The following is a 25380-nucleotide window of genomic DNA, read 5'->3' as shown; positions in this document are numbered from 1 at the left end:
GACGAAACCAAGGTTGTAACTACAGATACGATTCCCCTCTTGTTGATTTTCATATTTTATTTTTTCCTTTTTTCTATTAAGAGCAACACCTATATCATTACGAAGAGCATTACTGGCGGGTATTTTTTTTGGGCGATTTTGGGCTGGAAGTTTGTGTTTTCTTCTGGGTGGCTTGCGCGGGGCTGCTCATTCTTTTTGCGCGAAAGCAGCCTCCCGCTCTGGACAGATATCTTGTCGAATTGAAGTGTGCTTTTTGGAGGAGAAGAGACTGGATCAATTTTTGTTCTTCGCCCTGTTACATACTAATGAAAATAAAGCGGAGGGGACCCGGGAGTGGAAAGACGGCATGGTCTCAGAAACTTGGAAGGATTTGATGATGTGAATAAATACCAAAGAACTTTTTTGAACACTTGAGAGAGATTTGAATATGTGCCCGGAAACTATTTTAGGTGTGGAAAAATGGTATTGAAATTGATTGATGCGCCTTTTGCGATGACCTTCTTTTGCTATGTACAAGTCGTTCCGTGGCGAAACTACCACGGGGGGTGCTTTAAAAAGTGACAACTGGAAACCCATCAAATCTATGATTAGAGAACACACGAAAGGAAAACAGGGAGCGAAGCAAGGTCCCGAGCGGGAAGCTCAACATGTTTTGTGTTTACGCTTCCGTCTCGGCTGACTTTTTGTTCTTGGACCGCTTCCTCTTCTTCTTGCCCGACGCCTCGCCATCGCGCTCGACGATGTTGCTCATGGTGGTGGTCGAGTCCTTTTTCGCCTCGTGTTTCCTCCGCGGCTGCTGCTGCTCTGCCACCGCCTCCTCCTCGTCTGCGTACTTTTCAAAGCCAAATGTCGGGCCGGTGCGCTCGAACTCGTGGCCAAAGACCTCCTTGCGCCACTGCCTCAGGCGTGCCTTTTTTCCGAGGTGCTTGCGGTCGCGGCGCTTCTTCTCCTCCTCGCGGAACGAGGCAAACTTCTTGAGGCCGGCGTACTCGTTGAGGACCTGGTCCGAGGGCGCGAGCAGGATGTCGCGTGCCGTCATGCCAAAGGACTGGGGCGAGGTCTCGCGGTAGCGGAACGGCTGCACGGCCGCGGACGGGTCGGCAGTGCCGGCGGCCTCGGAGGCGAGGCGCGCCGAGTCGCGGAGGAGGTCGTGGTCGGTGAGCTCCATCTTGGTGTCGACGAGGGCCTCGAGCTTGGCGCGCTCCTTCTTGGACTTTTTCTGGGCCTCAATGCGTTCCTTTTTGATATCGGCCGTCTTGCGCTTCTTCTTGGCCGGGGCAGCCTCTTCCTCCTCGTCATCTTCTTCCTCGGCGTCGCTTAGGTCAAACTCGGCTTTGGCTTCCTCCTCGTCGAAATCGGAGACGATGTCGTTGATCTGAATGTCGTCGTCCCACTTGGGCTTCTTGGGCCTTTTGCTCTTCTTGAACGACGCCACTTCGACATCCGAGTCGGCCGCAAAGTCGTCGTCCCGCACGGCGTAGTAGTCGTCGCCGAAGCGCTTCTGCATCTCCTCCTCCCAGTTGTCATTCTCCCACGCACCGTCCAGGAAGCTCATCCATTCCTCGTCCGACAACTCCTTGCCGACGGCGCCGGCGGCCTGTTTGATCTTGCGCAGCTTCTTCTCGGCCTCTTCGACCTTGAGTTTGCGCAGACGCGCCTTCTCATCGCCACGCTCTTTCTTCTCTGCCTCCTTGCGCTCCTTTTCCAGCTCTCGTAGGCGCTTGCGGCCTGTGGCTTCTTCGCGGCGGACGGAGCGCGAGTTCGTAATGTCACGGGCATAGGAGCGCAGCACTTCTCTGCTCTTTTCAGGGTCTTCAAAGCGCAAGTTGTAGGCCTGCTCAAATTCATCGGCGCGGTCGTCCTCTTCGCCATCATCTGATTCAAAGGCCTTCCAACGACCACCCTCCTCTTCGACCCATGCTCTGGCGGCCATAAAGTTGGACAGAAATGTCTCGGGGTCCTTGTCGGCATCTCCAACATTAGCCCCAGAGACCTTCACCTTGGCTGATCGAGAAGGGTGGATGCCATTGGATGACTTGGGCGCTGCGCCATCTGACTTCTTCTTGACCACGAATCCGTCGTCATCGTCCGAGTCGCTGTCCCCTTCCGCGTCTCTCACGCCGGAAAGGAATTCTAGCTTAGCAGCTTCTTGTTCTTGGTCGTATGTCTGAGGTTGCTCCTCCTCCTCGTCCGCGCCGATATCTCCCCGCAGAATCTTTTCTCGGTGGTAATCGCGAAGGAAGACGGGCTTTTCCTTCTTCTCCGTCTTAGCGTCGCCAGTCTCGTCGTCAGGCTTGTAGAAAGTCTGATCTTTGTCGTAGACTCGAGGATCTTTGTTTTTGATGGCCTGAAGAGTTGCAGAGATTTGGGCGTCGAGGTCCTCGGTGGCCAGGAAGCCGTTCTCATCCTCGCTTTCATCGTCGGACGAGTCTTCGTCATCGTCCTGGCCGTTTTTTAATTTCTCTTCGACTATAAAATGCGTCAGCTAATTGAGTTTTTCAATAGGCAATCGAGTCACATACGTCTGTGTTGCTCTTCTCTTTTCTTGTTGTGTTCGAAGCGACGGGCAAACTCTTCGTTTACTTTGAAGCCAGAGTCGACGGCGGCCCCTCCATTGTCAGAGTCGGAGTCGGAGTCGTCGAGCAAGTTGCGCTTGGCCGCTTTGGAGTCCTTTGAAGGCGCCATCGATGCCAAATAATCTCCACCAATGATTGCGAGTAGGACAGGGAAATTGCGCGCCGGAGCGTTGTGGTGCTGAATCTAAAGACTTGCTTGATCACAGTACGCTTTCCGAGGCGATCCACCGCTCTTGGATTTTTTTGCTGCAGCTACTTTTCTGCCGCGTGAAACTTTTTGGCGGGGCCAAACATCCAGGTTGCGGGAATGGGCCAACTTTCTGCCGAAGCCTCTAACAGGCAGCCTGTTATGCTTCTGCCCCGCCACTTGGGTGGCTGTGGCCTGTGGCTGGGCCTCCGCGAACTCCAGCCGCTTCCAGGACGAAGCCCAGCGTAAAATACTCGCCAAGTCGTCATCGCTCAGCCTCTGCCTCTATCCCGCAACATCTACGACTTCTGACGAAAGGCTGTCCTTGCCAAAGCTGTACATCCACATTTGAGTATCCGAAACGGCTCATAGCAAGACTTCCTCGCTTTAGCTTTACTCACACCCTCGAACGACGCTCGATACACTTGCCCGCTCGTCGGACGACCCTGCAACGATGGCTGATACTGGCAATGGCCCCAAGCCCAGCAGCAGCGTCAAGCTGGTGCTTCTCGGCGAGGCTGCCGTGGGAAAGGTAATTATCCATGAAAATGACCTTTCGCCTCCGCCGTAGAGCTAATATTCGAATAGTCCTCCTTGGTCCTGCGCTTCGTCAACAACGACTTCCAGGAAAATAAAGAGCCCACTATCGGTGGTAAGTAGCAACCCCTTTGCGAATCTATTTCCATGGCTAACGCTTCACTCAGCGGCATTCCTTACCCAGAAATGCAATCTTCCCACGCGGACAATTAAGTTTGAGATTTGGGATACCGCCGGCCAGGAGCGATTTGCCTCCCTCGCCCCCATGTACTACCGAAATGCTCAGGCTGCTCTGGTTGTCTACGACATTACAAAACCAACATCTCTCATCAAGGCCAAGCATTGGGTCGCCGAGCTGCAACGACAGGCTTCTCCCGGCATCGTGATTGCGCTTGTCGGCAACAAGCTAGATCTCGCCAGCGAATCTGCGAGCGGCGATAGCGGCGACGACGGCGACGACTCAGGTGACGCTCGCAAGGTACCCACAGAAGAAGCCAAGGCTTATGCGGAAGAGGAGAGTCTACTGTTCTTCGAGACCAGTGCCAAGACCGGTGTGAATGTGTCGGAGGTGTTCACAGCCATTGCCAACGCAATCCCGGAGACCTCCCTAAAGAGCGCCCGCGGCGCCGGCACCACCAACACGGCCAGCCGCACCGGAGAAGAGCAGAGAGTTAACCTTGGAAACCCACAAGCGGCCGGATCGAAGGATGGATGTGCTTGTTAAGCAGTCATATTTGTGCCCAGCAAGCTTTGTTTCACGACGTCTTTTATTGCCCAGCTTTGTTAATTGGTCAGACCATGATGCCTCAGCGCATGCTTTCGGAGTCGATTTATAATTTTACGGGATTACGGTATATCTAGTTGCACGTTGTTTCAATACTTACCTTAGATGTGAACCACTCAGCTCTGTATAATGAGCCGACATTCGTTTCAACCTGCTCGCAGTTGATGTGCACAGTGCATGTGAGTGGAACAGAACAGTGTGATGGAACAAGCGCAGCGCACTGCGTGATACAAATGTTCACGCCGAGCGGAGCATGCTTCCAGCCAACTTCGTGTCGCCAGATGAACTAGCGAGTCACATCATGATGCTCGGGCTTCGTCCAACATGAAAATAGCGGTCAGTGTTTTCTATACGCTCGACTGGAATAACAAGTCAAACCAAGCTTTTCCACCCGGGAGATATCCAAGTCTCGCTCATTGTCTCCGTCGAAGCGCTGTGGAACGATATCGAGTGGGCTGCGAAACAAACCAAGTGGTGCGCTGCCGACGAGCGCGAATAGAGGAGACGCATACCGTTCAAAGGAACGAATCATTAGGATACAACACAATCAGCCGCTCTCACTGTTAAATTGCTTCCGAGCTCAGCAGACTGCCTTTTCGTTGTCGCAAGGCCGTGTAAGAAGGAGCACGTGACTGGTGCGACTTGCACGACGGCTAATCTGCAGCCATCCACTATCGGCCCACTTGGCATGTACCGCGTCAAACTCCTCTAGATGCGTTTGCAGTCCCAACCATTGGTTCCCCGTACCCAATTTTCAACGATTATGTCTTGTATCACCGATCTTATGTGTCTATAAAGGCGCGCTGTTTACCTACCTGCGTGGCCGTTCTGCCTCGGGTGTATCAATACGAATAACAGTTCTGTTTCCTGACTGCCATCTCGATCACGGCGCAGAATACATGAAGCCTTTCCCAAGCTTCATCTAATCGCAACGACATGGCATCGTCAATCACTGAGGCGCAGGCTGCACTCATCAGGTATGCTTTGCTACAAATCAGTTTCCAGCGACCATGACTAACTCGCCATAGCTCCCTGACTCCTGATGACATCCCTCACAAACTACGATGTGCAAATTGCAGCAAGCTTGCTGTCAACGCATTCCGTTTACCCTGTTGTGAACAAGCGATTTGCGAAACATGTGAGGCTCTACAACGAAGTCTAATTTATTGCGATGCTAATTTTTCAGGTCACGCGAGTCTACCATCGTCCTGCCCCGTCTGCGAGCACTCGCCGCTCTCTGCCGATGATTGCACCCCGAACAAATCGCTACGTACCACGATCAAGGTGTTTCTTCGCACTGCAGAGAAGAAACGGGAAGCAAACAAACCCAAAGACATCCCAGAGCCAGCTCCCGAAACACCAGTCCAAGCTGCTCCGTTACTGAAGTCCGAGGGCGGCCAGGCAGGCGCCGACAGAGAGGCCACCACCAATGCAGGCCAAGCATCGAGTGTCTCTGCCGCCGACACATCAACTGTACCCACACTTGGTGTAGTGCAGAGCGATACTGAGGCAAGCGCGAATCATTATAATATCTTCCGGCATCCCATGCTAACAATCCCAGAATATTCAGCAGCAGCAGGGTACCTCTGATGCCCAACAAGAGGATCCTAACACGGCCAACAACGTTCAGGACGAAAACGACGACGACGCGGACGAAGATTCGGATGATGATGTTATCATCACCACAAAGCGCCTGGAGCAACCTCCCCAAGAGAATGAGGAGGTCGAATACGCCGAAGAAGACAACCAGGGCGAGGAGGAAAACGGGAACGGGCAGGCGCCACACGGAAACGGTTTCTCGAACCAAATGTTTCCCGGGGGTGGCGATCTTAACCAAATGCAGATGATGATGGCCATGCAGAACAACATGGGCTTTCCGATGATGGGTATGTGGAACCAACTCAAACGGCAGATGATATGGCGCTAACACCACCTTTACCAGGCATGCCGGGCATGAACGCGGACCCGATGATGCAGAGCATGTTCATGAATGGAGGCTTTCAAGGCATGGGCATGAACGGCATGGGAGGGTTTGGGGGCGGCTACGATAATAACTGGAACGGTTCTCAGTCATGGAATTTCGACCAGAATAATTTCAATCAAAATGCCGCTGGTATGAACACTGGTGACTATGGGAACTATAACTCTGGCTTCCAGACAGGCTACAACCAAGGTAATTATGGCCAATATAATAACTATCGCCAGCACAATTACCGTGGTCGTGGCCGTGGCCGCGGATACTATGGAGGATACGGCCGTGGTGGCTTCCAGAACGGCGGCAACTACCATGGCCAAGGCCAAATACAGCAGGGCCAGATCGATACTTCTGCTCAGTCATTTTCGCAGGCGAGCAACCAAGGTGACGCCCAAAGTGTGACCCAGGACAAGGAAGGTAGCCAGCCCGCCGATGTGCCCGTGAATGCCCCGACGGGCCCAAAAGCGATGCGCCAAGGTCTACCAAACACCAGTCTACATCATCTCCGCGCAAGGGGCTATCAAGTCGGCGACGGTGCTGCAGATGGCTCTGCTGATAGCCAGACTAGATCTCAGTATGATGACACTGAGCGAGACATCGATGGAGCTGATCGCAGATCGGCGCCTGGCGACCAGGATCGCGACTACTCATATGAACAGTCTCGAGCGACTAGTAGAGGACATAGTCGCAGTCGCAGCCGAGGAGATAAAAGCTCTCATCGGCGAGCACGAGACCGCTCGCAGACTGCTGATGGCGACTGGTATGACGATGATTCCTACAGTCGTAGTAGAAAGCACAAGAGCCGCAAACACTCTTCACGGCACGGCGAGGACGAGTCGCGATACGAAAAGGGCGTTGGTGAGCGATCGAGGTCAGCCTCCCCAGAAGAGGGGAAGAAGTCAAGTCGCCATAGCCGCCGCGAGAGAGACTCGGATCGTCACCGTGACAAAGACAAACATCGCGATGAGAAAACGAGTAGCCATAGATCGCACAAAGATCGGGACAGGGACAGAGATCACGATCACTCGCGGCGCAGAGACAAGGATAAGGACCGCGACCGTGACCGCGACCGTGATCGTCGTGACCGACACCGAGACCGTGACCGTGATCGTGACAGGGACCGCGATAAGGACAAGGACCGTCGCGAGCGCAAAGATCGCCCAAGAGACCGCGACCGCGATCGTGACCGAGAGAGCAGAGCCGACAAGAAGCACTCGGCAGACGGGGGGGTCTCGACGCCCGCTGAGGCGAGCAACGGCGGCAGCGGCAGCACGACCAAAGATCCGCACACCCTGGAGCGCGAGGCGCGCAATCGCGAGCGTTTGCTGAAAGAGGCTCAGCGCATTGCCGGCCTGGGCAGTGGCAACGGGGGCACGAAACGCAGCCGCGGCGGCGGCGGCGGCGGCGGCGGGGAAGACGGCACCGACAGCACCGGCAGCCGCAAGGGGCGACGTACCACGGACGGGAGCCGTCGCAGCGACGCCGCGCCTGCCGTGGACTACGATGACGACGGCAAGGATCGTGCGGGCAGCCGGCGATACGACTAGCAGTCGCTATTGCTAGGTCGTGGGGGGCATTGGCCCCGGAGGGTGACTCGGTGATTGGGTGGACGGAGTGAGGGAGTGAGGCAGTTGCACCGCCCGTACGTACCTCAGCTTGCGCTCCCCGATTCCTATTTTTTTATGTATTGTATATACATACACGATTGATGGCAAAGCCAAAGGGACGGGGTAAAGCATTGCATTTATCCGCTTTGAGTTGGGGCAAAGACGGACATGGCCAAAAAAAACCAGGGTTTTCATGTAAAAGTAGTGATTTGTTTTTGCGCGCATGGCAATATACTGAGAAAGAGGGCGGCGCCATAAAACAAGAAATAGCAGATGTATCAAATTTAATTAATCTTATTCTTTGCGTCCTACAAAAGAAGTAACTTCTTCGGCGCCGCATGGTGTGCGCAATAGCTGAAACCCTTTCGGATCCTCATCGCACTTGGCACCCATGCTGACAACAATTTCTAATTCGTACTGTTCTCTTCTGCTCCCTGTTTTTTCTTCTTTTTTTGGTGTCGACCGCTCGCACATCCCGGGTACGTTATTACAAGCCAATTCAGCACAGCAAATGAGTTGTCATTACTTGATTCACGAACGATCAGCAAATACCGACGGTGTAAGGATGACTGACATTCAATCATGCGCATGCATCTCTCCCCAAGCGCAATACGCGAGGTTCATCTCCTCTGCATGTTTGCTACTTCCTGCTTTGGCCTTTATTCTCTGGTATCTAGTTTTTTCTTGTCGCGCACACATGCCTCCCCAGCATGATATGAGCGTCTGCTTCATTCAGATAAAATGAGCCATACACCATCCCCCAATTCTAACGATGGGATTTGTTTTCCATTTACCCAAAAAAAAAAACATGATAAGAAAGACCTTGCCTTGAGCCAATCTTTCAAAATACAAAAATGTGAGTAAGAAAAGAAGACGCAAAGGAAAAAGAAGAAGCCGATTCATGCCATGCCATGCCGTATCTTTTTTTAGTATATGCCTTGTGTTCGGTATTGAAAAGTATCGTAGCTGCAAGACTCATTGTTAATATACACGGCACACTGGGTAGATAAAGCCAGTTGAAGCAAAAGGTCGGGGGGGGGGGGGGGGGGGGGGTGATGGTTAACGCACAGTCGTGTATAGTAGCTTCCAAAGGACTTGGCAATCAAGTCCGTCTCGACAAACTGCTCCGCCTCGTCGGCGCTCAGATGGAGCTGGAAGCGCTGCCGGAGCGAACTTGTCGCCGTGGTCACGCCGACGGAGAAGCAGGGCATCTTGGACTCGCGGCCCATCATGGCGACTAGGTCAACAATGTAGTCTGCCGAGCGACGTAGCGCTGTTACACCATGTAATTAGCTTTTTTGCGTCCTACCGTCTCTCTGTTCAATACATATTGCGTACCTTGGAAAGCTTGCTTGCAGAGCTTCTTGTAGTCTTCATAGTCTTGCGAGCCGAGGCCGCCGAGCACGTCGACGTATTCGTGCGTCAGCTTAAACGGCGCCGCCTCGAAGCCGACGGAGCCCGGCGAGTTGGACAGCATGAAGCCAAAGTCAATGTGTATAATGTGCCCCTCGCTGTCGATGAGGACGTTGCCGTTGTGGCGGTCCTTGAGCTGCAAGATGTACGAGATGACGCTGTACGCGGCCAGGGAGCGCTTGAAGGCGTCGATACCGGCGCGGTGGGGCTCGCTGTCGGGTTCGCCAAAGGCCTTGAGGAAGTGGTCTTTGAGGGTGGCGATGCGGTGGCGCGGGTTCTTGCCCGACTCGATCGAGGCCATGGTGAGGCTGCGCTTGAGCGAGTGAAGCGAGACGCCGTTGGTGATGGTCTCGATGAGGCCCGACGACTCGCCCGTGACGAGGATGCGCATCAGCTTCACCCACACGTCCACGCCCGCGTCGACCCAGATCTTGTGGCAGACGCTGATGAGCTGGCACGCAAAGGCCTCCTGGCGGAGATCCGCGCCCGTCTTGACAATGACGCTGACGAGATCCCAGTTCTTCATCCACCCGTACGGCGAAGACTTGCGGATGCGCTCTTTCTTGGCCTCCCACGCTTCGCCAAACACAGCCGCGCTGGGGTCGTCGCGGTCGCCGCGTCGCTGCACACCTCCCGTCTTGAAGTCATTTTCCATGCGCTCGCGGCCGGCGCTTGCATTCAGGTTCGTGTCCACGGGCGCATCTTCGTCAAGGTCGGGGTTGCTGGCGGATGCCGTCGCTGCGGCAGTCGCGGCCGCTGCCGTGCTCGCCTTGGCGATGATGGTATCAAAGGTTGGGCCCTGGTCGTCCGCGTCAAAGCTACGCTCCTCCAAGGTTTGCATGGAGGCGATAATCTTGGCACGAATGGCGGCAACTTCGTGCTTGGGCCGCTTTCCGCTGGTGGCGTCCAACTGGGCCAGCATCTGCGCAGCCGTGCGCATGTGCGTGGCGAGAGCTGAAAAGTCTGGCTGATCAGAGGATGCGTTTCGGTTCATCTGAAGTGTCATCTTGCGGCGCGAGCCGGGGCTGCTGGACCGCGATCTTGACGCGCCCGAGGTCCGCGGCGTAGCTGCGTCGAGGGTGGTAGAAGACGTCGTTGCGCCGCTCGACAGTCGCTGGCCATACGATTGCGATTGCTTGGGTACGGGGCGCGGTTGACCTTCCTCCTCCAGCGACTTGATTAGATTGGAGCTGCTCAGATCGCCGGAGGTCGGTTCAAAGACACTGTCAACAGCAGGCTCAGGTGGCGGTGTCGCCTGTGCCGATTTGGGAAGCTCAGACGATAGATCAAATAAACGCTTCGAGTTTCCGCGAACACCAAAAAGTTCAGGCAGTAGTCGCTGATTGTCTGGCGTCTCCGGGTCAAACGAGAAATCTTCTTTGAGCACCTCCACCATGAGTAGATACGGGACCTTTTCCGCGCTATTCAAAACAGTTGCTTCGGTCGGGTTAAGGCGAACAATGCGATGGTGCCGGCTCTTGCCTGGTGCACCGTCTACCAGAGTGGGCGGGCAAATGACAGGGACATCGATCTCGGCAGGCAAGTCTCGCGCAATCAGAGCCAGCTCTGCCCGAAGTGCGCTCATGCGAGCTTGCTTGGGTACTATGACAAGACGGTTGGAAATATCTTCGAGGGCCTGGAGGAACTGTGTCTGGGATCTAAAGTAGTGCTGTCTTAGCAACCGCGTCTTTTGTATCGAGGAGAGGTCGCCAATCGTTTTCGCGTTCTTCGTGTGATGCGAGTGTCTGCGGAGGATGCTATCGGAGTGGTTGCGCGGCGCAAGGCCGGCTGTCAAGGGCGGCGTCTCCGGCCTCGTTGTCAACGGTGGCGAGGGCAAGGGAAGCGATGCTGAGCTGGACATGGCTTCAGTCTGGGCTATTTCCAACGCTGGAGGTCGCTTCATCTCCTTTTGCAGCTTCGATCTAGGCGGCGCGGTAGTCGCCTGGCTAATTGCTTTCGCTGCCACTGCGCGACTTGGCGAGGGCAGGCTCGCGCTGGGCATGCTCGCGATGCGGGTATCCTTGCCACGTTTCGGCTTCGCATTGAGGGCGACAACGGTTTGCGACTTACTCGACTTGACATCGTCGGTTGACTCGGTAGCAGTATTGGTTATGGGCTGTGGCTTGCGTGCCTGCGCGACGGCGAGGGGGCCAGCCCATCTCGGGATCATGGGCAGTGCGACACTAGCGAGAACGAAGCTGGAGAGCACGGTGACAGGGAGAATATTCTCCTTGATCTTTTCGTGTCGGCCGACATCGTTGAGGCCGAAAACAATGTGCTGCACCTTGTTGTAGACTCGACGACACGTTTGGAAGGCGGTGGACTGCGGATTCGAGGACAGGTCGTGGAGGTATGTTTGGAACAGCCAAAACGTCTGGAAGAACAAGTCAGTCATATATGCAGCAAAGGGCTAGAGGCAATGTGCGCATATCATACCAGCAGGGCCGCCGTGACGGATTCCTCGCAGAGGTCGAGGAGGAACTCCTCGAGCGCCATGGACTCATTGTCAACGCTAATGATGAGATGGCATAGCTGCGGGAGGAAGAACTCGATGTCCTCGTAGGGGAACTGGCGCAACTTGTTGCATAAGACGTAGTGAATGCCTACATGGTCTGCGTAGCGTCTGTCGCGAGCGAGCAGCCAAAAGGGCCCTTGATGTCAGTCCAGAGTGTAGCGAGGGGAGAGAGAGGAGGCCAAGGGGTGCGCCCCCGTCGGCCACGTTGCAAGACCAAGATGGCGGTAGTGTTGCTTGCTTACGAGAGGTAGGAGACGGGAAGGAACGGGTTCGAATTGAAGACATCAGAGTCAAAGAACCGCTGCAGAAGCTCCCACGACATTTGGCTTGGGGGGAGGAGCCGGCGGCGACGGCGGGCGGGCGGGCGAACGGGGGTGGACGTCGGGGATCGGATTGGCGCTGCCGCATTTAATATACACGAGACCGAGGTTTCTCTCGACGCAGCAGAGAGGTGGTGATGAGTGCTCGAAGTTCGGAGCTTCGAATGAGGGCTGGTGAAGGCGAAGAGAGGGGGAATTGGGATTGATGTTGGATGTGGCTAGATTTCCGACACTAATAATCAACGCGGGTTCGCATTTCGGAGGGGCGGAGCGGTTTGGCGATGGATGCGTCGGGCTTGCTTGTTGTTTTGTCGCAGAGCTACAAATTATGCAGAGTATAGATCGACAATTTTTAAAATATGTCTCTGCGCCTAGACACCTTTTTTTTTTTTTTTTTTTGGCAGGGCTGTACGAGCTCAAGGCGGGAGAAAGGGAGCCGGGATGATCGGTGCGGAACGAGGCTTCAGGCGACACACGGAATGGGGTTTTACGATGGGACATGCATTTGACGTGGTGCTTTATTCTAGAGGGGGCGGCAGCGGTGGCCCATGGGCAAAAGGCAGGCATGCATGTCACTGATGCCAAGCGGTTGATGACCTGTCCACAGCTGTTCATGTCCACTCAAGCTCCTTCTGAGGACTCCTACCTGCCTACCTACGTTGCCTACCTAGTATTTATGGAACCTACCTTTCTGGCCCTGGCTTTATGAGTTCGTTGCCGTGTGCTTGTGCTTTTCTGGCCGGTGCTTGTCTCGCGACCCGCTACGTGGACCACACCATTTGGCCGGCCGACTCCCACCCGCAATGCCAGTGGTTTGAGTCGTGTTATGACGAGATGGCTCTTCGAGCTGCACTGGTAGTCATGTCATCTCATACTCCGATGAGTAACCAGGCTTTTTGGGTCTTGTTAGGAAGAAACTTATCCCTCGAGCACGCTCCTTCTCACGCCGCCAATTTCGGCTTGACCTGCGCACTGCCGTATGCTGCCTGAACCATCCAAACATAGGTACCTAGGCAGGTAGGTAGCCCGCCAACCCGCCGAAGCACCGAAAAACCACGCGCCAAGCTACCAGTACGAACCAGATGCAGCTGCAAGTATGTTTACTGCCACTTGGACGCATGTGGAGCAAGACCCAAAAATGTATAGTTGAATTAATTTAATACCCATAACAGCCGACATCCTTCCTCATCTCGCGACAGCAAGGCTGTGTCGAGACACGATGCCGTATTCTAACCCTACTCCAGAACCTTGTTAGACCCAAGCAACGCCGTAATTTATGTTGACCATTGGAAAACGCCTGCTCCTTTTTGTGTTCGTAGCTTCGTTAGCTCGCCTTTGGAACTGCAGGCAAAATAGAGATATGAAAAGAGAGAAAAGCAAAAAGATGACGGCGACGAGCTAAGGCGCCTTCTTTTTTCGACCAGCGCCGCGCTCGCCTCGTCTCTTCTTGGGCTGCTCGTCTTCCGTGTCGTCGCTTTCTGCCTTTGGTTTGGGTTCCTTTTTAGGGCCTTCCTTGTCGTTCTCGACGCGGCTCACGATGTCGCGCAGGAAATCCCACTGTTCGTCCGATTCGACTACTTGCTTGAGCATAGCGGCGGTGACGCGCTTAGAGCCCTTGTCTTTGGCAACGTCCGCGCTCTTGGACACGAGCTGAATCATGAACAGTTCAAGAGCCTTGCCGACGGCGATGGGCGTCTGCTGTGCGACCTTGCCGACTTCTTCGTCCGCTTGCATGATTCGCTTGATCCGCGCCGTCGGGAACTTGGTCTTGACCATGGACGAGTCAATTATGGGGGGTTCCGGCGGCGAAGGCTCCTTGGCCGCCTTGCGTGGAGGCATTTTTGCTTCTGGCTCGGTAGCGGGCGACTGCTGGAAGCTCTGAGGGTAGGGGTCGGCAAAACTTGTCGGCGCGGGAAACTGGCCGGGGTCTTGCAGGTGAGGCTGTTGGTCGTACGGCAGGTGGCTAGCCAATGTCTGCGAAAACGAGTTTTGCTGGGCAAGGCCCGGCGGTTGGTACGCGTCGGTGGAGAAGTTGTAGTCCTGGCTATACCGCGAGGAAGCGTTATAGGAAGAGCCGTACGCCAAGGACGGAGGCTCGAGATGGTGGCCGTGACTCGAAGGTCCGAGATCGAGAGGTGGTGCTTGGTCGGTGGGACCAGAAGTAAGGAAAGAAGAGAAGTCGGGGGACTTGGGAGCGTAAGAAGTGTCGTCGCCGGACATGATAAATAATTTTGGGCCGCTGGTGGGCCGCGAGGTTAGCGATAAAATACAGCGGGCCGGTGAGGAAGGAGGCGCTGGTCGGCGCTGGTCGTGGCGTGGCGCTGCCTACCTAAAGGCTGTGCTTGACGAAGGGATCTCCTCGACAAGGCTGCGGGCGGCTACCGGCTGCTACTTACAACAAAGCTGTTGTGATAAGCTTGTAAGCTGCGATGGAAGGTATTTATACCAGTCCTCCTGCACCGTTTTCTATTTTGGGTAGATGCGGTAGCTGCGTGGTATTCCCCGCTACCAGGCAAGCAAGGTGCAGCAGTAGCTCGAAGCTGGAGCTGGAGCTGGCCTTGGTGCACGGCTACGTTGGTAGTGCGCGGCGCGAACACCAGTCGCAAACCGGAATGCGACAGCCGGAGAAGGAGCCGTAGAATGGATGCTCGGAGTGGGTTTTGCGTGCCAAAATAAATCGCCCAAAAGGGCCCTGTTTGTTCTCCCTTTCTCTTTTCGCAACTCGCCGTCGAGTCACGTTGCGCGCCGAGTTGCACAGAGCGCAGTACCTGGCGTTCTTGGGGAGGGTTGCGCGACGCAGCTCTGTGCTGATGCGGGCGCGATGGCGGGGCACTCTTTTGCTGGCAGGCGCTGCCCAGTGCCCACGGATCAAGACAGGGATAGGGCTGCAGAGTAGAGCGCGCGTCGAGAAAGCAGATGCATGTGGATGCAATGCCGTATCCCTTGCTTGGTTTGATGGTGGTGGGCTGGCAGACGAGCGACAATGGCGAGATGGATGAGGTGGCTCGCGACAAAGATACTTGTTGACAAACGACGAAGCTCCTTGGGTGAGAGCGCGTGCGCCGGAGGCTGAATTGGGATTGCGTGATGTAATATGGAGTATATTCTGGAGGTATTTGCAAAGATGGGAGGTATATTTGAGGTCGTCGGAGAATTACTGGGCAAGGCAACAACGGTGATGATGCTGTCTGCCAGTATTCCAGAAGGCAAGGGTGCGTAGCGAGCAACGATTCAGTACGTACTTGTACTGCAGCTGTGGTGCCTGTTGGTCTGGCGGCGTCTGGGGTTTTCAGAGGAGGGGCTCCCCCCGTTTATATGCACGTCGCGGGGGGCGTGCAAGCGTGCACTGGCTTCGAGAGACAGCAGCCAGAGGCCAAGAGGGGGTGGCTTCTTGCTGGCTTTGGGGAGGGGAGGGGAGGGGGGTCTCTGTCGGGAACTAGTTAGCACACTGCAGCAGCTCCAGCTCCAGCTCCAGCTCCTTTCAGGCACTCCTCAAGGGCAAGCGTGCTGATTAGGTACTCCAGCCCCAGGCAGCTGTCAGTTAGTTACCTAGGTAGCTATTAGCTCATCCCAGTCGCCACTTTTCCATGCATCCTCCAATCGTCCTCGTCTCTTCCTTTTGCATCCTAGACCAGCCGCAAGACACACATGGCGCACCCCTCGACTAAGTTAGCCTCTACGGCGTTGCGGCAACCGTTTGTTGCTGTTTCATTCCATCACCAAACTCATCCATTCTTCTGTCGCACCCGAATCCCATTATCGGCCGGTTATCTCTCGTTACACTCCAACCGCGTGGCCTGACCTGATGACTGCGGCTGGTCCCTCTCTGCACGACTCGCTTCGTCTTTACAATCATCTGCGAGTAAAGAGCTCTACCAAGCTCTTCATACTCTCCTCTTTGCTGGCGCCAAGCTGCGCCGCTGCCCGGCTGACGATCTGCAAGCCTCAACCTCGCCTGCTGCTGCAGCGTACACACTCGCGCCCCTTTTTGCGTCTGCCTGTACGTATATCACATTGCATGCATGGACACAAACACACACGCACACGCAACACCTACACAAACAAAATGATGTCAACAATTCATGAGCTTTATAAACTTCGTGAGACGTGCGCCGCGACGACGAAGCCGACTCTGCGCTCCAAACGCAGAGCTCTGGTTCCCGACTCGCACCCAAACGCACGTCAGTGAATGCCTACTTGATCTAATCTGATTACATTCTCTACACACTGTTCTCCACGTCATCTGCCCTATGCCAACGCGCTTCTAATCTCTTTGACTATAGACCGAATGCCCTGCACGCGCCTCTCGTTGGTGGTGCAGAACTGTAACGAGACCACCGGCCACACATGCACGCCGCCGAGGTCCATCAGTACCCGCACGTCGGTGCCCCGCGACTTTTGGTGCTGGATCAGATACTTGATGTCGTCCGCCAAGCCTTCCTCTTCGCCGTACGTGACAATGTAGCCACGCGCCGGCCGCGCCGCCTCCCAGATTCCTTCGTCCTGGCAGCTGCCCGGTGACGCGGGCGCCTGGTACGCGCCGACGCCGCCCCCGCCCGTGTACAGATCGGCGAACCGCGCAAGGGTGTCGGGTTGGATGTAGTCGAGATCCGACTTGCGGTGCAGATGCGTCTTGAGCGTCACCCACGGCGAGATGAGGATGGCCAGGTCCGGGTGACGTATAGGCTCGTCGCGCAGCTTGCGCGCCGCGAGGTCCTGCAGCAGCGTCAGCGTGAGCATGCCGCCCGCCGAGTCACCGCCGACACAGATCTTGGTGTCCGGGTCCGCCGCCGCTAGAACCTCCTTGTATCCCAACATCGCCTCGTTGAGCTGCCCCGGAAAGTGCTTGTCCGGGGCCAGCGTGTAGTCCAAGCTGAAGATGGCTGGGTTCTCGTAGCCAGCCTCGAGCAGGCTGCTCTGTACCGCAAGTTGAAACTCGAGGTAAAACTTGGCAGAGAGCACAGCGTAGCCGCCGCCTGTTGTTTGTAGTTTCCGTGTTAGTCTCATCCTGACCCTGTCGACGTACCGAGTTTCGCTTGCTTACCGTGGATGTAGAGGAGAACAATGTCATGCCTCTTTGTCTTGTCGTGTCGTACCCAAATGCCTTCGGTTCTCTCGGGACCCTACCCATACTTTGTCAGCCAGAGGCACAGTGTCCAGACGTCGCTTAAGCTATTCCAGCTCCGCCTTACCTCTTCCAAGACCTTTTCCTGCACCTGCTCATTGTACTTTGTCCAGCCGTTGCGGTACGCGCGCCACTTGATGATGTGCGCCGCGGCCGGCCGGTCCGTGACGGCGCGCAGCACCTTCGGGTGCAGGCTGACGGCGGACCAGCGCAGCAGGCGCAGCGCAAAGTCCTCGGCCACGTTGGCCTGCTGCACATACAGCGGCCGGTTCTTGCGCGCCGTCAGGTACCGCGTCCATACGAGCTGAACGGTGGCTTTTGGGACTGTGGTTGTTGGCAAAGGGTCAGATTGAGTGAAAGTGCAGCAGAAGAGGGGGTAGGCAGGTGGGATTGACGTACAAAATACAAAAAGCAACTTTAAAAGCGCAATGGCTCCCCGTACAGGTCCAGCCTGCCGGAGGACCTGTGGCGTTATGATGCCGAGGGTCACGGCATGGTCCAGCAGGGACTGCGGTTCGAAAATCATGGTTGCCACAAGATATGGTGCAAGCTTATTGTACCGTGTGAATTGAGCTGGTTGACCTTGTGAACTGAGTAGGTGGATTGAAGGGTATTTTTTAAAGTAGAAATACAGACAAATGGAAAAAGCATGGCCAATTGGGGTAATTAGGGACGGCGGGCTAGTTAGCCGGCCGCAACGCCGTTGCCGAGGCGGACCTCCGTCGCGAGCAAGTTTCCCCGCCGGCCCCGGCTGATGATGAGGAGAACCCAGATTGCGGGGAGGAAGATCTGGGGTAAGGCATGTGCAAGTACACCGGCAACATGATCTGGATCGGCTGGGGGGATAGTTTCAGGCCTTCGGTTATTAGCCTCTTCAATGTTCGTCTTGTCGTACTTTGTTTCTCTTGACTTTTGTATGTATTGTGTGTTACTTGTAACAACGAAGGAGCTCGGTATACTGTTTTCTTCCCAAGGAACGTCTAGTCTGCAATGGAGGCAGGCCATGGTAATATATGCAAAAAAAAAAAAAAAAAAAAAAAAAAAAAGGTTTGATGCCTCACTCTCAGTCGACACTGTTGGATATTAGACCGGTCTTTTAGTTTACCTGTTGCGGCTACTGCACAATGTCGGCTGTGCTGGGGCGGGTCCTACATGCTGGTCTCCGCAGCTACAGCTGCAAGGAGATGCGTTCTTCGAAAAGAGCTCCATATCGAGTAAATATTATAGTTCGCATCTCGACCATTACAATTCAACTAAAAGAGTTACTTTCGGAGGTGTTCACATAGTTTTTCCACTACGCGACATTTAATTTCTGTGCAAGCGCCAACGTTCTAATTGGCCTAGGATGCAGGGTAGAGGACGAGGCTCAGGTCAAGCAACTCATGAGATAGCCTCACAGCACGCTACTAGTGCTTTGCGGCCTCGCCGTAGCAAAAATATTTTTCTTTTACAAACTTACATGCGCTGAAGTCCGGTAAGATATATATGTGTGTGGACCAGCCGACCACGTAGCTGTAAAGTACATAGCACTACAAGCCCGTTTATACGTTCTCTCCGGGGAAGCCTGTATCTAAAATTGCTGGACGATAGCCAATGACGATTCATCTTCTATACTTTGTCAAGAGCCGGACAGTAGCAATGTCTTAGTATCTGGCTTCATAGTACTCGAGTGCAAAGAAAGTGCCAAAATATATCCAATTGATGATGCATAATGTCCGGCATAACAAAAGTAGGACCGCGCCGTGCTGGAAATGAAGAAAGTGACGCCGTATAACTTTTGAGAATTATCGATACTCATCCTTGTCACTCTCGAATGTAATCTCAACTTTTCCACCGATGCATAATCTCTACTTATAACTCACAAGCTTGCCGGCAGCTAGGCCATCTTTTGTCGTACTCCTGGCGCAGCATCTGGCTCCTAAAAATGGGACCTGCTCGTACTCGACTACGCGCCTGGCGCGACGACCTTGACAATCCTGACAAGTGTTATAATGTGTCATTTCCTGCGTCTTGCTCACCGTTAAATTCACTGATAAAAGCCACAAGCGCAGAAATCCAGGCTTTTCAGAATTTGTGCAACCTTGATACCTTGCTCTAGCTAATCGCGATTCACACCACCCGCTGCCCCTCACCGACTTCACCCCGCCGACTTGACACCCCGCGACGGAGACCTGAGAAATGGGCGATAGCATCAACTCAGAGGCGGTGCCCCCCAAGCCGGCATTTAATCTGACCGAAGTCGACAAGTGGATTCTGGAGCAGACAGATGACACGTTCAAGAAACATGATTGGGAGGACCTGAGGAAGATTATTGGTGAGCATTCCTGGCGAGGAGCGTCGTGGCACTGCAGCAGCCCCCAGATTTTCAATGGTGCAATCAATTGACTCGTATCGTTTCGACTTGCCAGAATCCAACCAGCTGGAAGCGTTCAAGCGCACGCCGACGGAGCTACGCCGGTATCTCGAATGGACGGCCGGCGTCAAGGAAGAGTACGGGTCCATCACAAACTACCTCATGAAGAACCGGCTGCCGTCCGCATGGGGCCAGCCGCCGTTTACGCCAGAGTCGACGGTGCCGCTGGCCGCTGCCTCGGACTACACGATCCTGCTCAACGACTGGCCGTACGCGCTGGAGCCGGGCATCACGCACGTCATCGTGTGGACGCGCACCCGGATCCCCGCCGACGACGACAAGGGCGACATGCTGCCGGAGAGCAGGCGGCTGATTGGCGACTTTGTCAAGCGCACTTTTGCGGACGCGCTGGGACCGGGAGGCGACGACAGAGTGCTCTGGTTCAAGAACTGGGTGGCACTGCAGAGCGTGCGTGCGCTGGAGCACTTTCACGTCCTGGTCAAGGACGTAGACGACGATATGCTGGAGAAGTGGACAGGCGAGCGGCCCAAGAGCAAGAGACCTTGGGAGGAGTGAAAGATGCATGAAATGTACATATGTATTCTTCTTCATTATGCATAGTATTATACATAGAGACTTGACACTTGACTTCCCTCACGACAAACCCCAATTTATGCTGCGCGACGCTGTTTACGGTTGCCCTGCGAAGCGCCAGCGGCCGCCTCGGGCTGTCCCTGTCCCTGCATCTGCGCGAGCTGCGAGCGCCCGAAGCCGAGCAGGCCCGAGGCCATGTAGAGGCCGTACGCGGGGACGACGGCCCAGAGCGCCCAGCCCCAGCTGCCAAAGAGCATGGCGAGGAGGGCCGACGCCCACGTCACCCAGATCACGTCAAACATGTACTCGGTCAGCCCCGCGGCGGCCAGATCCTCGCCGGACGACTTGAGCGTCTTGCTCGCGGCGTCGTAGCGCGGGCGGCCGGACCGCTCGAGGACGTACTCGCACGCGAGCGCGGGCGCCGAGAGCACGCCGTAGAGGACGAGCGAGCGCGGGCGCCAGAGGAAGTGCGAGGCGAGAAAGACGAGGTTGACAATGGCGGAGCCCATGTGCAAGTTATTGAGGGCGGCGGTGTTGGCCTTGGCGCGGTCTTTCTTCGCTTTTTGCGCCATGGTGGTGGATAGGTGGTCGTGTGGGAGGGAGGCGGGACGACGTTGGGATGTGGGAAGCTGCTCGGGTGGATAGCTTCAGTCTTCGATCGTGGGGCCGTGGCTCGTGAGGAATGGTGGTTTAGAATTCCCCGGCAGAGGCAAAGTAGAAAAGTGCCGATGCAATGATTCCGGCAGATTTAAAGCGTCAAGGTTGGCCGTGCTTCCGAGTGACGAGATGACGTTGATGCAACCGTCGACGACCAAAGGTGTGGTGGTGTCGCAGTTGGACGGAGTGGCTGGGCTGAGGGTGTGCACGGTGGGGCAATAAAGCGCCGCCGCAAGGAGGAAGACCAGCTTGCCAGTTGCCTGTTGCCAGCCAGCCAAAGCCTGCCAGCCCCCCAAGGGCCCAAAAAGCCCCCTGTGGCCACCCGCATGCAGTAATCCACTGTAAATGCCCCCTGTCGCCACTGTAGCGTGGCCCTTGCAGTGCAGCCGTGGCGCTAGCTTGTCGCTGTTGCTGGGCACAACCAGCCCATTGCGCTCTGTCCAATCAAGCTCCACAACCTCACAAAACACCGGGCGCAGCCGCCAACCCGTCCTTCCTTGATGCTCTCATCTGACTCTCCCGCTGCACTTCTCTCCCGCTGCCAGAAAACAGCACCTTGCTGGCCTCTCCTCGCCAACGTCTCGCCGACTTCACGTGCCATGATGCAGAGGTCCCTTTAACAGTGCATTGCCCCCAAAAAGCCTGCCGTTTCTTCGCCGCCCTTCTGGGTCCCTTGTTCGCTCCGCTGTTGTGTTCGCGTGCAGTTCACGACAATACGATAATAACCGCCCGGGGGGCTTTCTCTTTGACTCGCCCTCTTCTCCCACCTTCTACGCGAGGCGACGCCGCTGTATCACGAACCGATCTCTTTCCTCGCACCGAGGAAAAAGAAAATATCAATCGATTTTATTCCTTCGACCCTGGTACTCCCTCTCGACGCCTTGTCTCTCGATCCCGTCAACAAGGCCGTGTTATTTTGCTGCCATCTACCGCCCCGCATCCGCTACCAAGACAACAACGCAGCGCTTTAGCATCTCGTCTGTGGTTCGCCGTCCAATACTCCACGAGTGAGTCGTCGAATTATAATTAGCTCCAGCCGAATCGATTCTCGAGCACGCGCTCCAGTGCGGTCGCCTTTGCTGTCGCCGTCCAAGGACCACCCCGGCCGCCTGACCGTGCCTTGCAGCTCCCTCCATGGCCCAAACACGACGGTAATCCAGCATTTGCATTCGATCAGAGACGATTTGCGCTCCTCTTCAGACGAGCTACCTCTGAAATGGCGCCTAGTCCAACGGCTGTCTCTGGCCTGTTGCGCCAGGTGATACAGTATCATCTCGACAACGCCTCCTTCGACAACGCGCTCTTCTTCGCCGAACGATTCGTAGCGCAGGATCCGCGCTCAAGCGACGCCACCCATCTTCACGCTCTCTGTCACTTGCGGCTAGGAGACTATCGCTCCGCTTACGATGTCGGAAAGCCAATGGGATATCGTGGGACGAATTTGGGATGCGCCTGGGTGTTTGCGCAGGCCTGCTTAGCGTTGGAGAGATTCAAAGATGGCATCACGGCGCTTGAGAAATCCAAAATTCTGTGGTCCTCGAAAGGCAGCTTGGGAAAGAACGGTGCTCTGCTCCGCGCAAATGGTTCTCCCGATGCCGCTGCCGTTTTGTGCTTGCTTGGGAAGCTGTATCGCGGCTACGACGACAAGAAGAAAGCAGCCGGCGCCTTTGAGGAAGCCCTCAAGTTGAACCCGTTCCAGTGGGATGCGTTTACGGCACTCTGCGATATGGGCGTCAACGTGCGTGTCCCCAACATCTTCCGATCCTCTGAACAACTCGCTCGCAGTTTCGACCCCGAGGCATCATTAACTACAAAGACGCCGGTCCCCATGTCCAACCCCAACACACTCGAAATGGCACCGAAAAAGTCAACACTACGAAGTCTCGCATCCGACCTGGGGTCCGATCCATTTAACGTCGGCTTTTCTCTGTCAGAGGCGACGAGCCCTCTTGCCGACGTCTTTTCAGAATCAGCGGATGGTGATTTGATGACCAAAATCCAGAGCGCGCGACTGCGCCTCGGAACCTCAAATAGCAACATGTCGCTATTTGACGCAGAAACACCGATAGGGCCATCTTCTGGAGACGCATTGGGCAGGATGGTTGGCGGCCACGATCCTCCTCAAGCGCCACCTCGACGAGCACGCCAGGCTCAGGGAATAGATGCTGGCTCAGAGGCCCCGCCACGCATGAACTATCGATTGGGCGCCAAAAGAAGCACACGGTCGGAAGACCGAGACGTTCAACAGGCTGTAGAGTCCATACCCGACGTTCCAGTTGCGGCTGCTGCCACCACCCGAGCGGCGGCTTTGTCGACGGCGGATAGAAAACGAACACTGTCTGGCCATCCCGTTTCACGCACAGCTAACATTGACGATGCTGGTACGAGAAGAAGCGCCCGACTTACTACGTTTAAGCCGTCCTCAAGGGCTAATTCTGGCGCTGCTACGATCGGAGCTTCTGCTGGTCGCGAACTGAAAAAGGCCAGGCCTCCCATTTCACGCATAGTACGGCCTGGCTCCAGTGGTGCCAATGTTGGCCGTGTAGTCAGCGGCAACCGAAAGCCGATTGACGATCACGCTGATGTAGACCACGGTGAGGCTTCGCGCGTGCGCGAACCCACAACCTCGACACAGACAGCAGTACAGCCACCCCAACCGCCGAAGCAGGCAGACGATGGAGCTAAGATGGAGGAAGCCGTTCGGTGGATAATGGATGTGATGAAGAAGCTGGGCAATGGTTACTACTTCCTCTCGAGGTTCCAGTGCCAGGAAGCACTTCAAGCGCTGAGTTCCTTGCCGCCTGCTCACCAGGGTACACCATGGGTGCTTGTCCAAATGGGCCGCGCGCATTACGAGCAGGCCTCGTATGCGGAAGCTGAAAAATTCTTCAGGCGCATGCGCGTACAAGCGCCTTCACGACTCCAAGACATGGAGGTGTACTCGACTATTTTGTGGCATCTGAAGAGAGAGACCGACTTGTCTTTCCTGGCTCATGAGCTGGTCGACTCAGCGTGGCACTCTCCACAAGCCTGGTGCGCTCTGGGAAATGCTTGGTCTCTGGCCAAGGATGCCGAGCAAGCTCTGAAATGCTTCAAAAGAGCGACACAGCTGGACCCCAAATTCGCCTACGCTTTTACACTGCAAGGACACGAACACGTCACCAACGAAGAATACGAACAGGCACTAACTGCGTATCGGCAAGCTATCTCTGCCGATAAACGCCACTATAACGCATACTATGGCATTGGTCGAGTACAGGAGCGCCTTGGCGACTATGAAAAGGCGTTGACGCATTTCCAAGCTGCGCAATCCATTAATCCCAACAATGCGGTCCTCGTGTCGTGGATTGGAACAGTCTTGGAGAGGCAAAAACAGATTATGCCCGCGCTCAAGGCATACACAAAGGCCGTCGAGCTAGCTCCTAGAGCAGCCTTGACGAGATACAAAAAAGCACACGCTCTTTTGGCTATTGGCCAGATTGAGGAGGCCGAGAAGGAGTTGGTCATTCTCAAAGATTTGGCACCGAACGAAGGGCATGTCCATTTCCTGCTCGGAACATTGTATAGAAGCATGAACGAGCGGCAACTGGCAGTTCGTCACTTTACCATTGCATTGGCGCTGGACCCAAAGGTAAGATGCCGCGACGATGCAGTTATGGAGCTTGCTGACTGACTCATTGAATAGGCTGGGCCGATGATCAAGGAAGCAATTGAACGCTTTGAGGACGATATGCCCATGGATGACTCTATGATGACATGATGTCAAGGGGACATGAGTTTTGCTTTTGGCACTTTCTTTACGGGGTCACTTTTCCCTTGCTCATTTTCACTGCATTCGCAAGCATTACATCTCATGCGTGCGACCGAGAGGAATTGGTGGACCATACGTGGTTGGAAGAGAGGAGAGAAAATTACAGTAGTGTATGACACTGGATAATGATCTGTGGACGACATCATAGCACGTTTGCATCGGGTTTTTATTACCTAGGCGTTGATTGGGATCGCATTATTTTTTACTGCAACAGGCAAGGCACCGAGGTGGACGCTGGGACTTCTTGGAACCTTTACTGTTATTGATTTTTTGAATTGCTTTTATTTTCTTAGAGAGCGTTGGTGGAAGGGACATTGACACACAAGGAGTTGAAGCAACAAACTGGATATCCTAAAGGTTTCGGAAGGGCTCATGGCGAAGGGGGTAAAGGCACGCGCTCGGCAGCCTTTTTGTATTATTTTGTCAATATTGACTTGCATTGCGTGCACAAACTCATGTAAATCTCCGTATCGTGACGTGTTTGTAGTCTGTCATTTGGCGTACATTGACAGTACTTATTACCTGGAATGCCCTTGTCAGGCAGAAAGGCAGAACGCCTCCAGCCAAAACGGTTCGCCAAACGGAGCGAGGATACTGAAACGGTACGTGTAGGCTGGCGCGCACCGTTGCCGCCTTTCTGCCTGCCAGGCAAGAGGAGGCAACTTGCTACTGGTAGGTACCTGTCGAAAGCAAGGCAAAATACAACCAAGGGTCCACCACTGCCTGAAGCTTCTAGCCAATGAGAAAAATCGGCACGTTGAATAATAAGGAAGCACACACAATTCGCATTGTTCGGCGGCCATGTACCTGGTGATCTGAGGTACAACTGTTTACACGCCCGTCCCTGAATAGGACTAGCGTATTGATGTCGGCATTTCTTGAGTGATGTGCCAGAAAAAACATGGTTCACGCGCCCCACATAATCA

General features: G+C 55.0%; 9 protein-coding genes across 10 annotated transcripts; 4 read left to right on the top strand and 5 right to left on the bottom strand.

Annotated features, from left to right (window-relative positions):
• Positions 1–658: 658 nt before the first annotated feature.
• On the bottom strand, positions 659–2685 carry LMH87_009863 (uncharacterized protein; the record flags this gene model as incomplete). Its single annotated transcript, XM_056196934.1, has 2 exons — positions 659–2469; positions 2523–2685. The coding sequence occupies 2 exons, from the start codon at positions 2683–2685 to the stop codon at positions 659–661; spliced, it is 1974 nt and encodes a 657-aa protein (XP_056054032.1).
• Positions 2686–3217: 532 nt separating this feature from the next.
• On the top strand, positions 3218–4024 carry LMH87_009862 (uncharacterized protein; the record flags this gene model as incomplete). The annotated part of the gene is made up of 3 exons (XM_056196931.1): positions 3218–3295; positions 3352–3415; positions 3468–4024. The coding sequence occupies 3 exons, from the start codon at positions 3218–3220 to the stop codon at positions 4022–4024; spliced, it is 699 nt and encodes a 232-aa protein (XP_056054031.1).
• A 996-nt stretch (positions 4025–5020) lies between these two features.
• LMH87_009861 (uncharacterized protein) lies at positions 5021–7606 on the top strand (the record flags this gene model as incomplete). Of its 2 annotated transcripts, none has more annotated exons than XM_056196930.1 (5): positions 5021–5061; positions 5113–5222; positions 5271–5593; positions 5655–5970; positions 6027–7606. In XM_056196930.1, the coding sequence occupies 5 exons, from the start codon at positions 5021–5023 to the stop codon at positions 7604–7606; spliced, it is 2370 nt and encodes a 789-aa protein (XP_056054030.1). The 2 variants fall into 2 exon arrangements, with proteins under 2 accessions (XP_056054030.1, XP_056054029.1); XM_056196929.1 differs by having other exon boundaries at positions 5646–5970.
• Positions 7607–8592: 986 nt separating this feature from the next.
• On the bottom strand, positions 8593–11916 carry LMH87_009860 (uncharacterized protein; the record flags this gene model as incomplete). Its single annotated transcript, XM_056196928.1, has 5 exons — positions 8593–8632; positions 8735–8939; positions 9005–11453; positions 11516–11702; positions 11837–11916. The coding sequence occupies 5 exons, from the start codon at positions 11914–11916 to the stop codon at positions 8593–8595; spliced, it is 2961 nt and encodes a 986-aa protein (XP_056054028.1).
• Positions 11917–13312: 1396 nt separating this feature from the next.
• On the bottom strand, positions 13313–14836 carry LMH87_009859 (uncharacterized protein; the record flags this gene model as incomplete). The annotated part of the gene is made up of 3 exons (XM_056196927.1): positions 13313–14153; positions 14244–14282; positions 14790–14836. The coding sequence occupies 3 exons, from the start codon at positions 14834–14836 to the stop codon at positions 13313–13315; spliced, it is 927 nt and encodes a 308-aa protein (XP_056054027.1).
• A 1326-nt stretch (positions 14837–16162) lies between these two features.
• LMH87_009858 (uncharacterized protein) lies at positions 16163–17565 on the bottom strand (the record flags this gene model as incomplete). The annotated part of the gene is made up of 4 exons (XM_056196926.1): positions 16163–16890; positions 16959–17037; positions 17107–17363; positions 17439–17565. The coding sequence occupies 4 exons, from the start codon at positions 17563–17565 to the stop codon at positions 16163–16165; spliced, it is 1191 nt and encodes a 396-aa protein (XP_056054026.1).
• A 1652-nt stretch (positions 17566–19217) lies between these two features.
• Positions 19218–19968, top strand: LMH87_009857 (uncharacterized protein; the record flags this gene model as incomplete). The annotated part of the gene is made up of 2 exons (XM_056196925.1): positions 19218–19353; positions 19448–19968. The coding sequence occupies 2 exons, from the start codon at positions 19218–19220 to the stop codon at positions 19966–19968; spliced, it is 657 nt and encodes a 218-aa protein (XP_056054025.1).
• A 95-nt stretch (positions 19969–20063) lies between these two features.
• LMH87_009856 (uncharacterized protein) lies at positions 20064–20558 on the bottom strand (the record flags this gene model as incomplete). The annotated part of the gene is made up of 1 exon (XM_056196924.1): positions 20064–20558. The coding sequence occupies one exon, from the start codon at positions 20556–20558 to the stop codon at positions 20064–20066; it is 495 nt and encodes a 164-aa protein (XP_056054024.1).
• A 1301-nt stretch (positions 20559–21859) lies between these two features.
• On the top strand, positions 21860–24403 carry LMH87_009855 (uncharacterized protein; the record flags this gene model as incomplete). The annotated part of the gene is made up of 2 exons (XM_056196923.1): positions 21860–24274; positions 24329–24403. 2 exons carry the CDS (start codon positions 21860–21862, stop codon positions 24401–24403), a joined length of 2490 nt encoding a protein of 829 aa, XP_056054023.1.
• Positions 24404–25380: the final 977 nt, after the last annotated feature.

Source organism: Akanthomyces muscarius, chromosome 5 (assembly GCF_028009165.1).
Source record: "Akanthomyces muscarius strain Ve6 chromosome 5, whole genome shotgun sequence".
NCBI classification, from domain to species: Eukaryota; Fungi; Ascomycota; class Sordariomycetes; order Hypocreales; family Cordycipitaceae; genus Akanthomyces; species Akanthomyces muscarius.
Note: the sequence above shows the minus strand (reverse complement) of the source record. Positions and strands in the feature narration are given on the sequence as shown.